Genomic DNA, 12,899 nt, shown 5'->3' with positions numbered 1-12,899 from the left:
CATATCACTAAACTATAAATTTCCTACCCAAATCTGTACTTCTCTTGTGTCTGCTATGCTTCCTCTTCTAAAAGTCACTTCCTCAGTCACACACACAAACACAGGAAGTTCCTTCTTCACCACTCACTCCAACTAATTTGCATACTGAGTCATCTCTCAATGAGTTGCTGTAACAACAGAAACATATGTTTAAACATTACCAACTCATTAAATCATTTTATTTCTTTCTACAGTGATCACTAGTGTTGATCACTCAGTACGAGAGCACTCCTAAGTCACTCTTTTAAAACTACTTTAATCACTTTTTGTTTACATAACTCACTCCCTTTGTCATATGGCTTCTTCTATTCCTCAATTACAAACTCAAATGTATTTTATTAAACATTCACACCATTGTATCATTCATACAAAATAGCAAGCTGTTCTTCATTGCATATGTTTGTGTTCTTAGCCAGGTTTAATCAGTGTCTATGCATTAAACTCCATGAGCTTGTCTTGTCTTTATAAGGTTAATGCATTTTCTGTTTGTGTATGTGAATTTGCATATGTTGCTCTTGCAGTGTGTCAGACTCCTGCACAATTCTCCACTCAAGCCGTCAGTTGTCTTTCCCAAATTTGCTAACCCAAATTTTAAGTTCCCACCTTATTAACAGCATCCCTGCTCCTCAGCCAGAAGTTAGGGCCCACTTGTCAGGTTTATGGAGACATGGCGCTGTGAACAATTCAACCAGAAACTTGCCTTGGCATGTCCAGTCAAGTTAACCTACAGGTTTCTTCCGACCGCTGCATGGGGAGAATTGATCCAGGTCTCTTTCGCCCCTAAAGAAACACAACTGAGACATTTTCATTATTATCATAAGTACTTAAACTACCCGTTTCCCTCTCTCTGGTCAGAAATCCCAACTTATGTCATGTATATACGTGTAAGCAGGTCTTCATTGCTTTTCCTATGTATTTTGTTCAGTGAGTGTAAGCTGCTTTCTTCATTGCCTCTATATGTTATAGTCAGGTTTAATTCATGCATCTTTTCCCTGATTTCTTAATTCAAAACTATCTCACTTCTGATTCTTTCCAGAAATAATTTCACATGTAACACTTTGTCTATGTGTGTTTTCTATTCTTGTTTACCTCTTTGTTTGTGACGGTGGACATCTCTAAACCATCATGAGTTCAGGCTTTCATTTCAATCCAATTACACCCTGTATACTCACAGTCGAACTCGTCCGGCTTCGCCTCTCACTGGTCACTGTCCTCTTCTCTCAGTGTCCTTTTGTTGTCTTGAATTCCAGCAAACACAGTCTGTTTCTTCTCTGTTTCTCTTCAGTATTTTCCTTTTGGATCAAGTCCCAGCCTGGCAAAATACCACATTCAGTGCCTTTAAACAGTCATGTCACACTGTTCTTACCAGCCTGCTGTCCACCGTGCATGTTTCATCACGTGGTTTCTTCTTTTCTGTTGATCCTCTCAGTCATCTCTTTCAAGATTACTCCAAGCATGGCAAATCTGACAATCAATGTCCAGTGCTTTCCACAGCTCATTATCCCACTGTTCAACTGCCCCGCCTGTAATTTACAGTACATGTTGCACCGTGTGCTTTTCCATGCTGCTGCTGGTCCCGTCAGTTTGGTTTCAGTGTTAACGAGTCAGTTGCACTGTCTTTTGGCTGCTGTTAATTCTTGAAGTCCACGATATTCTGTCGGTCTTCATCAGGAGATTAACTGTCCTTTGAGCTTCTTCTCAGGATGGGGACAAGTGCGAGGTCAAGCTGTAAAATTTTAAGCCAAAATCTGGCCTGTTTTCTCCCAATTATGCTACTCTAGTGGTTTTGGCGCCGTACTCAAAATTCCAGGTTGAGAGAAGTCCACCTTTATTTATCTGTAATCTGTGTTGACACACTAAAACATACAATTAATATCCTTTTCATTTCTTTTCTCAAAACCTCCATTCGCTTTATCTGCCTAGAGTTTAACTCATCTGTTTCTCTCTCTGGGTGCTCACTCGTCACAGTCACTTCCTTTTATGCGCATGTAACTTCCTGTCACACACACACAGCTTCTCAGAGCAGCTCAAGCTGCTTTTCTGTTTCTACAGGCTAATCAAACTTATTTTGTATTTACAATCTACAAACCCTCTGTAATTCTACTAACTTTTGATCTAAAATGTAGCATCATTCACACAATGATTTCATAATCCTCTCACACACACCTTTTAAATAAACTAAACTCTTATAACATCACTCATGCATCTCTTAAATTAAAAACACTTTCAAACTTTAAAACATCCTACTTTACATCACCAAAGAAATACCTCTCACACCTTTATTCATCATTCAAAACCTTCTAGTCACCGCATTCACACACTTAAAGTGTGACCAGAGTTGAGGAATATAACTCAAAACACACTTTCCTAAGAGTATTTTACACATGGTTGTCATAATCAAAAAGAGAAAGTAAAAAACAAACAAACAAAAAATTGAAACCTCCATTAATTCTCACCGCACACACAAGAAATTAAAAATAAAACACACCAGCAACTATTGCTGGAGAGAAGTTACTACTGAAAGTAATATGTTAATCTTAAGTATACACAGTGCACTCAATATATTTATATATCTACATCCAACTTCAGTCAATTACTATACATCCCCTACGGCAACTCAAAACTTTATTTATAGTCCTCTATTGAAACCAACTGTGGTTTAAACAGTTCACTACTTACTCATTTGCATTTTCACACTCACACACACACCTCTAAAAATAGCAGCAGGCAGTCAGTGCATTACTGACTCGACACACAGAGATCTCTCACACCAAATTTTCTTATTCTATATTACAACGACGTCTTATATTTACAACCACTGTCAGATCTGTCAGCTTTAGCGCCTACCCAATTTCGACAAATTTAAAATAACCGCCCAGCGGATGAACTCCCTGAGTTTTTTGCGACCAATTAACCAGTATCTGTCCAACAGTTTCTGGCCTCATCTCTAAAGTCCCTAACACAATTTAAAAGCGTCAACCAACCCAAACTTTGCCTGAAGCTCTATTTTTGGCATTTCACAGCCAAAGCTTACCCCGAAGTTTTAAGTTAAAGTTACACGCCCAAAGTCCAACTTCTGCTGACCAAAAAAGCGCAGACTACCGTTCCAAATGGTAGAGTGGTCCAACCACTAGCTTATTCCAGGATGCCCTGTACCCCACAGTTAAGCCACACTGAACTAACCCTCTTCGCCGAGAGGTCAATGTCGCGCGTCCACGACAAGGAGGGAGCGTAACCTCCGGGCTCTGCGCTTCCTAGAACCCCCACGGTTCCGTTCTAAGATAATTTATAATACTTTGGAACAACAGTAAAACACCCAACAAAGTGTAAGACTGAAGCAGGTCCAACCTTATAACCAAAAAATAACCAAATTCCCTAACATACTAAAATCATTGAGCAGTCCAACTGCTTACCACGGTCCATATTAAATCCTTTTAGCGGTCCAACCGCATTCAATCATTACCAGCAGTCCAACTGCTTTTAAATCCTCAGTACTGTCATGAGATTCTCATCAAAATCAAAGCAGACATTTACCGGCAACTTTTACTGAATAGACATTTAATTTTATCATCCAATTCAGCACACTTCGGATAAAATCAACAGGCCTGTGCCTACCTCTTTTTAAAGGCGCCTGTCCCCTCAGTTTGGTTGCCGGGTCACGCCTGCCTGTCTGACCACAACGGACCATACATCACCGTCTACACCTCCAATCCTCCCTCCTCAACCACCGGACGAAGCCCCCAAATGTTAAGGTTCAAAATTGAGGAGGGAGAGTACAAACCACCCATGGTCCAGAAGGTCTTGGTCAAACAATGATTTTAATGAACACACGTGTGGGAAGAACACTCTGTACGCCGACAGCAAGTGATCTCCAACTTAATCAAAGCATGAACAGATATTTTATAGCATCAGGGTTTGATTTACTGACGCCCCTTCATGCGTCACAGATACATTTTATACATAGATCAGATCAACACCACAATGGCTTTTAACCCAGAAGATCATCTTCTATTTTCATGGCTGGTACTTTCCGTTCTTATCTTAAAGTAAATTGTTCCTCTTTCTTGCCGAGACAACAAGGACGGTTCCTCTTTTACCGAGACACTTTTGCAGTTACAACCAGACATGACTAATCTCTCCTCTAAATAAATTTAACTCATGTGTGTGTGTCACGACCTCACATGCTCTTTCTCAATTCACCTGTTGCACTTCTGACCTTTCACTAGACCAGAAGCTCACTGAGACTATGTGTATGTCTTCTACTAAATAAATGTTTTAATCAAGAACCCCTACTAAAAGCTTAATACAAGAATATGAACATATAAAAGATATTAAAATGAACTGTTGTGTAAGCATGTACTGCAATTCCTTCTATGTTCTAGTTTTCCCTCAGCATGGATCATCTAGACACTCTCACTAGATGAAGCTTAAGACCATTAATGAACCTGAACATCAACTCAAATAAGCACAGATATGCATTGTGTACACAATAGTTATAACTGCACCTGAAATACAAGGTCAACATAATAACTGTATGCATAACATCTTAAGGCCTTCTTAAAGCTATCTGTTACATTGTTAAAGCCTCGTCTTAGCCTGCTGCTCAAAATAACTTTCACTTCTGCAAAACTCTCCAAGCCTGTTTCCTGTCAGCCTGTGACTTTTAGCCTTTCTGAAAGACACACACTGTTCAACCCCTGAATGCAATATAAACTCCAGATTATATTATTAATGCAATGGTAATGATGACAATTATTTAACAATAGCAGTAAAATAATTTCCCTGCTCCACACAGCTCCAGGTCCGGACGACATACCGAAACTTTAACGGAGACGTGTCCAGGGTTCACTGTCGGCCTCTGACGGTTTTTATTAACACTGTTTATTTTAAAGCCCAGTTTTTAAAACCTTACAATGTAACTACAGCCCAGCCCATGCAGCAGTATATTAATGACTAACCTCGTATTGTGATGAATTATCTCAGTTGTTCTCCTGACTGAAGTTTGGTCCGTTTACATCATCCCGACATGCGATTGCATTTGTCCCTAACCATCGGGAACTGTTATCGAGTGGAAAATAGTTAGTGTTCATGCTCCAGCTTCACTGTGCTAATGTGCTTATATTAAGCTAACCATAGCTGTGTAGCTAGCCACCACGCAGGACATCGTTTTATAGCAGCTAGCCCAACTTCAGTAACCCTACAAACGTCACTGCTGTTTAGTTTCCATTTATGAAGTGATAACAGAGCTGTACGTTTTAATTTGTCAGAAATCCCTCAAGCAGAAAATGGTATATTATTTAATCATAAAAATTTTATTGGAGACTTCCCACGTACCACTAGAGGGAGCCCGTGTACCACAGTTTGAGAACCACTGTTCTACACGATCACATTGACATGGATATAGAATAGATCACAAATAACATGGCATGAGACAACTTGCTCACTAGTGAACAGCAAGAGCTTCTGCTGCCTTTTGCAATGGATACAGAAACTCTTCAGAATGACATTATATCTCTGGCGGTTCATTATCCTCTTTGGTCTGCTCAGCCACTTTGCCAACTTTTAAGGTCTTTATGGCAAGAACACTAGCCATCACAATTTTTCCACTCTTGTGCATAAAATGAAGGCTCCCTCTTTTTTGAACTTGAATTTGTGCTAAACACTTGTTGACATGACTGATGACACTATACAGGAACTGCTGAAACAGGAGTAAGAGTATGTGGTTCAATCCATTCAGTCACATTCACAAAGTGAGGATCAGTCTGAAGATAATGGACAAAGAATAGGAAGGAACCCTGACCCTAACCCAGTTATTAACAATTCAGATTACTACTGTAAGAAAATCCAAAACTGGTTATCTGTTACTGATGTTAAATAAATCTAATGATGTAATCTTTTGATGCCCAGTTTAATTTATGATGATGTACAATTGAGTTTTGTTAAATGTCTTACATTTCAAAGTAAGTTATGGCAAAACTATTAGCAAACTTTCATGAACCATTGAGAAGCTCCATAATCTGCTGTTTGTGGGAGGAGGCGGGGGTGTCAGTTCAATCCATTACAGTCAAATGGTTGTTGATATGAAGAAAATTAAAATAACAAAAAGCATAAAAGTGGATATTTCGCTGATTGATTTACAATTTGTAAGTAAAAAGGGCTTTTTCACATTTTTATTTAAAAGATACACACTGAAATGTTTTACAGTGAGACCAGACCCATGGCTTGGGTGACATCCATAAAAAATTCAACCTGCAGTTGACAGAGAGGGAAGACGGTAAGATTTTTAGATTAGATTCAATACAATTTACTCAACTTCTTGTTCACTGATGAGATAAAAGCTGAACCTTTTGAAAGATTTGACTGTGTTACATTGACATTAAATTATCACAGTATTTCATGAAAAGAATATCGTACCAACAGTGAAACATGGTTGTGGTAGTGTGAGGGTCTGGAGCTGCTTTGCTGCTTCAGGACCTGGATGACTTTCTGTAATTGATAAACTATGAACTCTAATCCATCAGTCCATCAGTTCATGTCCTGAAGCAAGACGTTAATCTAAAACACACCAACTAGCCCACCTCTAAATGACTCAATAATAATAATAATAATAATAATAATAATAATAATAATAATAATAATAATAATAATAATAATAATAATTTTGGACAACAACAAGTCTTCCAATTCATGCTTGAAACCCCTCCACTGTGGCTGAATTAAGAAGAGTGGGCCCAAATTCCTTCTCAGTGATGTGAAAAATTAATTGGCAGTTATGACACTTGATGGCACCTCCTGCTTTAGATCCAGTTATCAACAGTATTATTCCCTTAATTTTTAAATCCGAATGAAAATTTAGAACAGTGTTCTGGCAAAACATCTTATTAAACTTATTAATTTATTTAACTTCAGCCAGGATAAGTCACTAGAAGCTAAAGACTGCCACTTCTACGACTAAAGTCATTTGACTACTGTTGCTGACAGAACAATCTGGTGGAGAGTTTGATGTGGATGTAGCTTTAAGTACTCCACGTACTGATAAAGTAACAGTCAGGTGCCAGCCAGCGTTCAGTGGGAAAGCAGAGTAGAGCCATATTTGTTCTTGATGGTAATGTTATGTGGCCCTCTTAAAGCTTTGCAGAAGGTAAGGTTTTATTATCTGTGAATAAAAACAGAAACCAAGACAGACAATACCTGTAACCAGGTCATTGATTTATTTCTCTATCTAATGAGTCAAGATGAAAACTAGACAGAAGAATAGTAGCAGATTGCAGGTCTATGGCATTGTCATAACAGCACTGAAGGGTGATCTTTGCTAAATACCTCCCTGAGACAATGCATCAGGGGCTGATAAAAGGGTAGGAGGCTTTGCAGCTGGTGAGTCCCACTGATTGCTGAAATTCAGACTGGAAACAAGTATTATTCTCCTAAAACTAGAGTTAACTAGAGTTAATAAAGTAAGTGTGCACTTGCTTTTCTAAAGACGATAATGGCTCTACACAATCAAAGACCCTTCGCCTAATCAGAGAAATGAACCAGTGGAGTGATATATACAGTGCCCTTGATAATGTTTGGGACAGAAAAACATGTTTTGAAGTTTTGCCTTTGTAAACCACCACAGTAGATGTAAATCAACATGATTGAAGTGCAGACTTTCAGCTTTAATTGAAAGGGTTTTACAAAATCTTTGCATGAACTAACATCCACTCACATCCTGGGCCATTTGACCTCAGTAAATTACATGATAGGATTGGGCAAGGTTTCACAATGGGTCCACCTAAAACCTTGGCTGACTGTGACCCACACCTGTTTTCACACATTGGCTTGTGCGATTAGGTAGAGGGTGAATAGGGAGTCCATGACCCTCTTGTGGACCCTTCCATAGGGCTTAAAATCTGGGACTTTCCACCAATTGCACTTAGAACTGAAGAAGCTTCTTGGATGAGAGGTGAAATGTCTTCAAGAAAACTTAAAGAAATCCAGACGCTTTTCTTTCCAAGCTCCTTAGACTACAATGACCTGGATGACTGAGAACCTTTACACACAACCCAGTGAGTTTTTTATGGGCAAATGCCCTGTATATGGGGTCAATGTCAGCTGAACCAGCTCAACCTAATGAAAAGTACATTTCAATAATGATTTCTATAATACTAGTTAACAGTAGTATTATGGACAGACATTACCATATCAAGTCCGTGTTCCTGTGTTCTGTTACTTTGTGTTTTATTTTGATAGTCTGTCGTCTCATGTGCATTATGCTCAGATTGGCTTCCCTTGTCTCATTCTTTAGATTCAGTTTAGCTGAGTGTATTTTCCCCGCGTGTTTCCACTTCCCAAATTACCCTCCTATGCATATCATATATTATGTCAGTGTTTCTTTGTCAAGGCATCTGTTTTCCTTCCCCAGTGTTTCTCAGCCCTAGTGAGGTTTTTATTTTCTGCAGCTTTCAGTTCCTAGTCTAGCCTTTATCGATCTGCGGGATCGATAAAGGGACAAAATAAAGGAAACAAAAAAAGTAAATGGCCACAATTTAGACTTTAATTACGTTATATTTTATAAGTGGTTTAGCAGCAACAGTAATGTGACGCAAAAGCAATTTGACAAACTTAAATGTTATTAAATATATGTATTGTTTTACAGTCAATGGCCACCTAATGTCTAGAACCCATGGAAACCAAATCTCTCTTGAGATGCTTTGCTCGTGGGCCTCTGTCTTCAGTTTTATATTCAGTAACTGAAACATATGCTCTGTTTGGTTCAAGTGACTAAATTGGCAATTGGAGAATATTCTCTTTTCTTTCCTTGTCGTAAATGCCCTTCATTTGTATTCATGATGGCATTTTTGATTGAAGACTTTTTCAGTGATATACTGTACCTGTCTCCTGAAAACTGTTCTTGGTTTTCCAACATGATGTGAAAGGTGTTCTCTTAATCAATGAAAGATTTGTAATGATCTACTTTATTTTTCAGGCCATTTTAGGCCAAAAACTCACATTTGCCTAAGAAGCAAAGGAGCAGCTGAAGGTTGCTTTCACCTTGGTTGTCTTTCAGGGATTATGTTGGTGAGCTGTTTAGTCTGTTGGCAATTCACTCTATTTCAATTTCTTGTCTTGTCTTGTTAGACTCACATTGAAAATTCCAGCCTGCTAATTCCAAGTTCAACAGTAAACGATTCCAGATATTTAATCAAAATGTTTGCAGTTAATGGACTATCTGTTAAAAATCACAGAATTAAACCTGGAAGTGTGCAGTTCAATCGCATGTTGATCTTTTTTTCAAATCCACTGTAGTGTAAACACAATGAAGCACACAAAAGAAATGACACAGAAAAAGTATTTAAAATCTATTTAATATTTCGTGCAAAAATTCCAAGACATCTCTTGTGTAGATAAACTCGTAACAAGCATTTCTCATGTGTGATTTTGGCACATTTTTCCACACAAAACAACGAGTCTTCCAATCCTGAAAGTTCTGTGGGCTCCTTCTATGAACTCCAATTCTTAGCTTTAATCCTTTGCATAGATTTTCAACTGGATTCAGGTCAGATGATTGGCTGGGCCATTCTAGCAGCTTTCTTTCCCCTTTCCCTGAGACCAATGGAGAGTTTCCTTGTGTGTTTGGGATCATTATCTTGCTGGAACGTCCACACTCGTTTCATTTTAATCATCCTGGAAGATGGCAGCAGATTTCTAATCAAGAATGTCTCCCTACATTTTTCCTTTCATCCTTCATTCAATTGTACGAAGTAAACCAGTGCTGTATGTTGAAAAATGACCCCATGATTTTCCCACCTCCAAACGTCACTGTTGGTATGGTGTTTTTGGGGTGATGTGCAGTGCCTTTTGACCTTTGAGCTACAAACATGGCGCATTTTATGGCATCCAAACAGTTCAATTTTGGTCTCATCTGACCAGACTATATTCTTCCAGTATTTCACAGGCTTGTCTAAATGTTGTTCGGTTGTTCGCAGCATCCTTTTTCTTCAGCTGTGGAGTCTTGCATGGTGAGTGTATATACAGGTCATGGTGGTTGAGTGCATTACTTATTTTTTTTCCTCTGAAACAATTGTACCTGCTGCATCCAGGTCTTGCTGTAGCTCTTGGACAAGTTTTCTGAAAAGTCTTTTCACTCCTCTGTCTGACATCCTGTGGTGAACACCTGGCTGTGGCCGGTTTATGTTGAAATGATCTTTCCACTTCTGGATTTTGGCCCCAACAGTTTCTCACTGGAACCTTCAGTAGTTCAGAAATTGTTCTGTAACCAATGCAATCAATAAGGTTTTAAAGACCTTAAGAGTATTCCTCTACTTGTATTCCTTTGTAATATTTCTTTTATCCTTAATTGAACTCTATTTTTCTGTAATTCAGATTTATGTATTTCCCTTTCCTGTCTATATTTCCCACATTCTAACATGTTCAAACCTTTCCTCTTGTCCACAAAATTCACAATTCCCTGTTGTGTGACACCTTGGTAATAGGTGGCAGGATTGCTTTTTAATTACTGATAGATTTCAGCTGGTGTCATGGCTTTTCATGCCTTTTTGCACCTTTGTTTCATCATGTGTTCAATACCTTTTCCCTGTGTCATTTCTCATTATTACACATTTGAATTTACGAAATTTATGGATTAATTTTATATCATTTGGAGCAATGCTTACTTATCTGCTGTGTGTGTGGATTTGGTTTGTCAAGATGTGATATGTGCACTTCAGAAAGATGCAGAGAAGGACCGAGTGACATTCTGAATGGCATCTTAAATATTCTGGATTTTCTTGTAACCTGGAGAATGATGCACTTACTAGATGACTGACCCAAAAATATGCAAGTGTGCGGTTTGTGATGACACTGACAGATAAATATTTTTTAAAAGGCTTAAAGTTTGTGTAAGTTTATTTTCCTGATTTTCAAGCAGGTTCAGTAGTCAGATTTGGGGTTCAGATTGGGACCCACAGTGTGGAGACTGAAATCAGCCAATACCTCAGTTCAGCAAGTGTCATTGTTTGCATCTGTGTAAGTCGCTGTAACTAACTGAACTTGAGCAGTGACCTTTTAGACAGTCACTGCCCTGCCAGAGACCCTGATGGCTTGCAGTTTTTTTGTGTGATTTATTTTACATAAAGAAAAATGTCCATGTTTCCACCCAATTTTATCCGCTTATCCACTTCAGGGGTGCTGTAGCTTATTCCAGCTGTCACAGGGTGAAAGGAAGGTTTCGTCAGTCGGAATCCAAACAGTTTTCCTCCAAGTCTAAATTGTTCAGACAAAATATTTAGGCTAATGTTTACAGTATTTCAGTGCTTCAGCATTTAACAGAGTATAGAAGCATTCACACCAGCAGCATTTAATATATATATATTTGAAATAGTTAAAATTGTAAGATGAAATATTTTACTTAATATTGAATCATTTGGGTCTACATGTCTACTTCTGAGGAATGCAGTCGTCTTGTTAAACAATGTAAGAACTGCAAAAAACACAGCACTACGTGAAAAGTGGATTTTCTTGTTTGTTGGTTTGTTTTGATTGCTAAAAGTGAACAAAGTTACACACTAATGAGATTAGAAATAGTTCAGACTATTCAAAGGGCATTCTCACTTTTCTAGTTTATCTGGAATACATAGATGCATTTCTGCACTGCTTCCAGTCAGTTATTACTGAAGTAATATAGTATATATTAAGAAAAAATGATCCAAAATGTTAATGTACTTATGTCCTTTCCTGCTTTTTTTTTGTCTGTTTCTCCTTCACAGAGGCAAATGTTTGTTCTGCGGTATCTAAAGGATACATCTCTGGCTTCTTGTGGCTTTATGAGGACTGGCATAGCAAAGATAACCAAGATGTTGCCATAGCAATCCGTCATGCGCTCCTGTGCTGCCTCCTTAAGGCCACTGACAGCACTGCAGGCAGGCAGGCTTTTCTATCCCAGGGAGGTATCAGACTCCTATATCAAACTGCACAGGTGAGTTCAAATTGTTTCTAGGTGAAGTTAATCTGACTTCATGAGGTAGAAACCAAATGCCTGTGTGCCAGTATAGTCCTTTTTCCATTAGTACCTACTTAAATCGACTCGACTCGGCTGTATTTGATCAACCTAATCTAAATACATTTATCATGCTAAATTGCAAAGATTTTTAAGTTTTTGTTGAAGGGTGTGTCCATGGTGCCAAAGTGAATATCGATGATGTTTAGCATCAGGAGATACAACTTTATTGGCAATAAACACAACACTTTGATTGGATCAATATGTGATCCTCATATTTAATTTGTATGTTGACTAAGTTTTTTAACCCTTGGCTGTAAAAGGGTATTGTTGACACCCTGCTAGGTAGGCAGGCAGGTGGATAATGTGGACACCCAAGTTTGTGAATGCAAGAGCAAATTAATGGATTTCTTTTTAAATTTAGTTTCATATTGATACCATAGGTGTAGCTACTAAAAATCACGGACTAGTTTGAATCTCTGTGTCCTAGACATCAAGGTCAGGGGTCAGAGGTCACCTTTCCGAAAAAAGATTTTCTGAAAATCTTGCATTTGAGGGGTACCCCTGGCCACTGCCAGTAATTTTATATTTATTTTATATATCAGAACAGCAGGGCTGAACGTGCATTCAGCCAAGTCAATGACTACAATTAAAATGTTTTTTTTACCACTCAGTGTGCTAAATCAACAGATTAACAATTTCCTGCTGCATTAATACTGTCCTTTTAAAAACCAGGTTGCATTTTACTGCTACTTGTCTTATGTTCTCTACAGTTATTATTTGATTTGCCACTTTGTATTTATTTATTTTTGTACTATCTACCATGACATTTATTTAAGCTCTTTTGCTATACAATAGCAGCAATGATTCACTAATGCCCTGA

The 12,899-nt window shown here is 38.3% G+C and overlaps 1 protein-coding gene across 3 annotated transcripts in view; it reads left to right on the top strand.

Moving 5' to 3' along the window:
- agbl1 (AGBL carboxypeptidase 1) overlaps positions 1-12,899 on the top strand; it is a 100,965-nt gene that overhangs the window by 52,647 nt on the left and 35,419 nt on the right. For all 3 annotated transcript variants that reach the window (XM_085283127.1, XM_085283126.1, XM_085283128.1), the window contains one exon: positions 11,787-11,995. In XM_085283127.1, coding sequence (XP_085139253.1) covers positions 11,787-11,995 — 209 coding nt within the window. The remainder of the gene's footprint in view (positions 1-11,786; positions 11,996-12,899) is intronic.

The sequence above is a fragment of the Mchenga conophoros genome, linkage group LG7 (assembly GCF_057382185.1).
Source record: "Mchenga conophoros isolate Kocher_MC1m ecotype Shallow Benthic linkage group LG7, M_conophoros_male_GT1.1, whole genome shotgun sequence".
Taxonomy (NCBI): domain Eukaryota; kingdom Metazoa; phylum Chordata; class Actinopteri; order Cichliformes; family Cichlidae; genus Mchenga; species Mchenga conophoros.
This window is presented reverse-complemented; position numbering and strand designations above follow the sequence as displayed.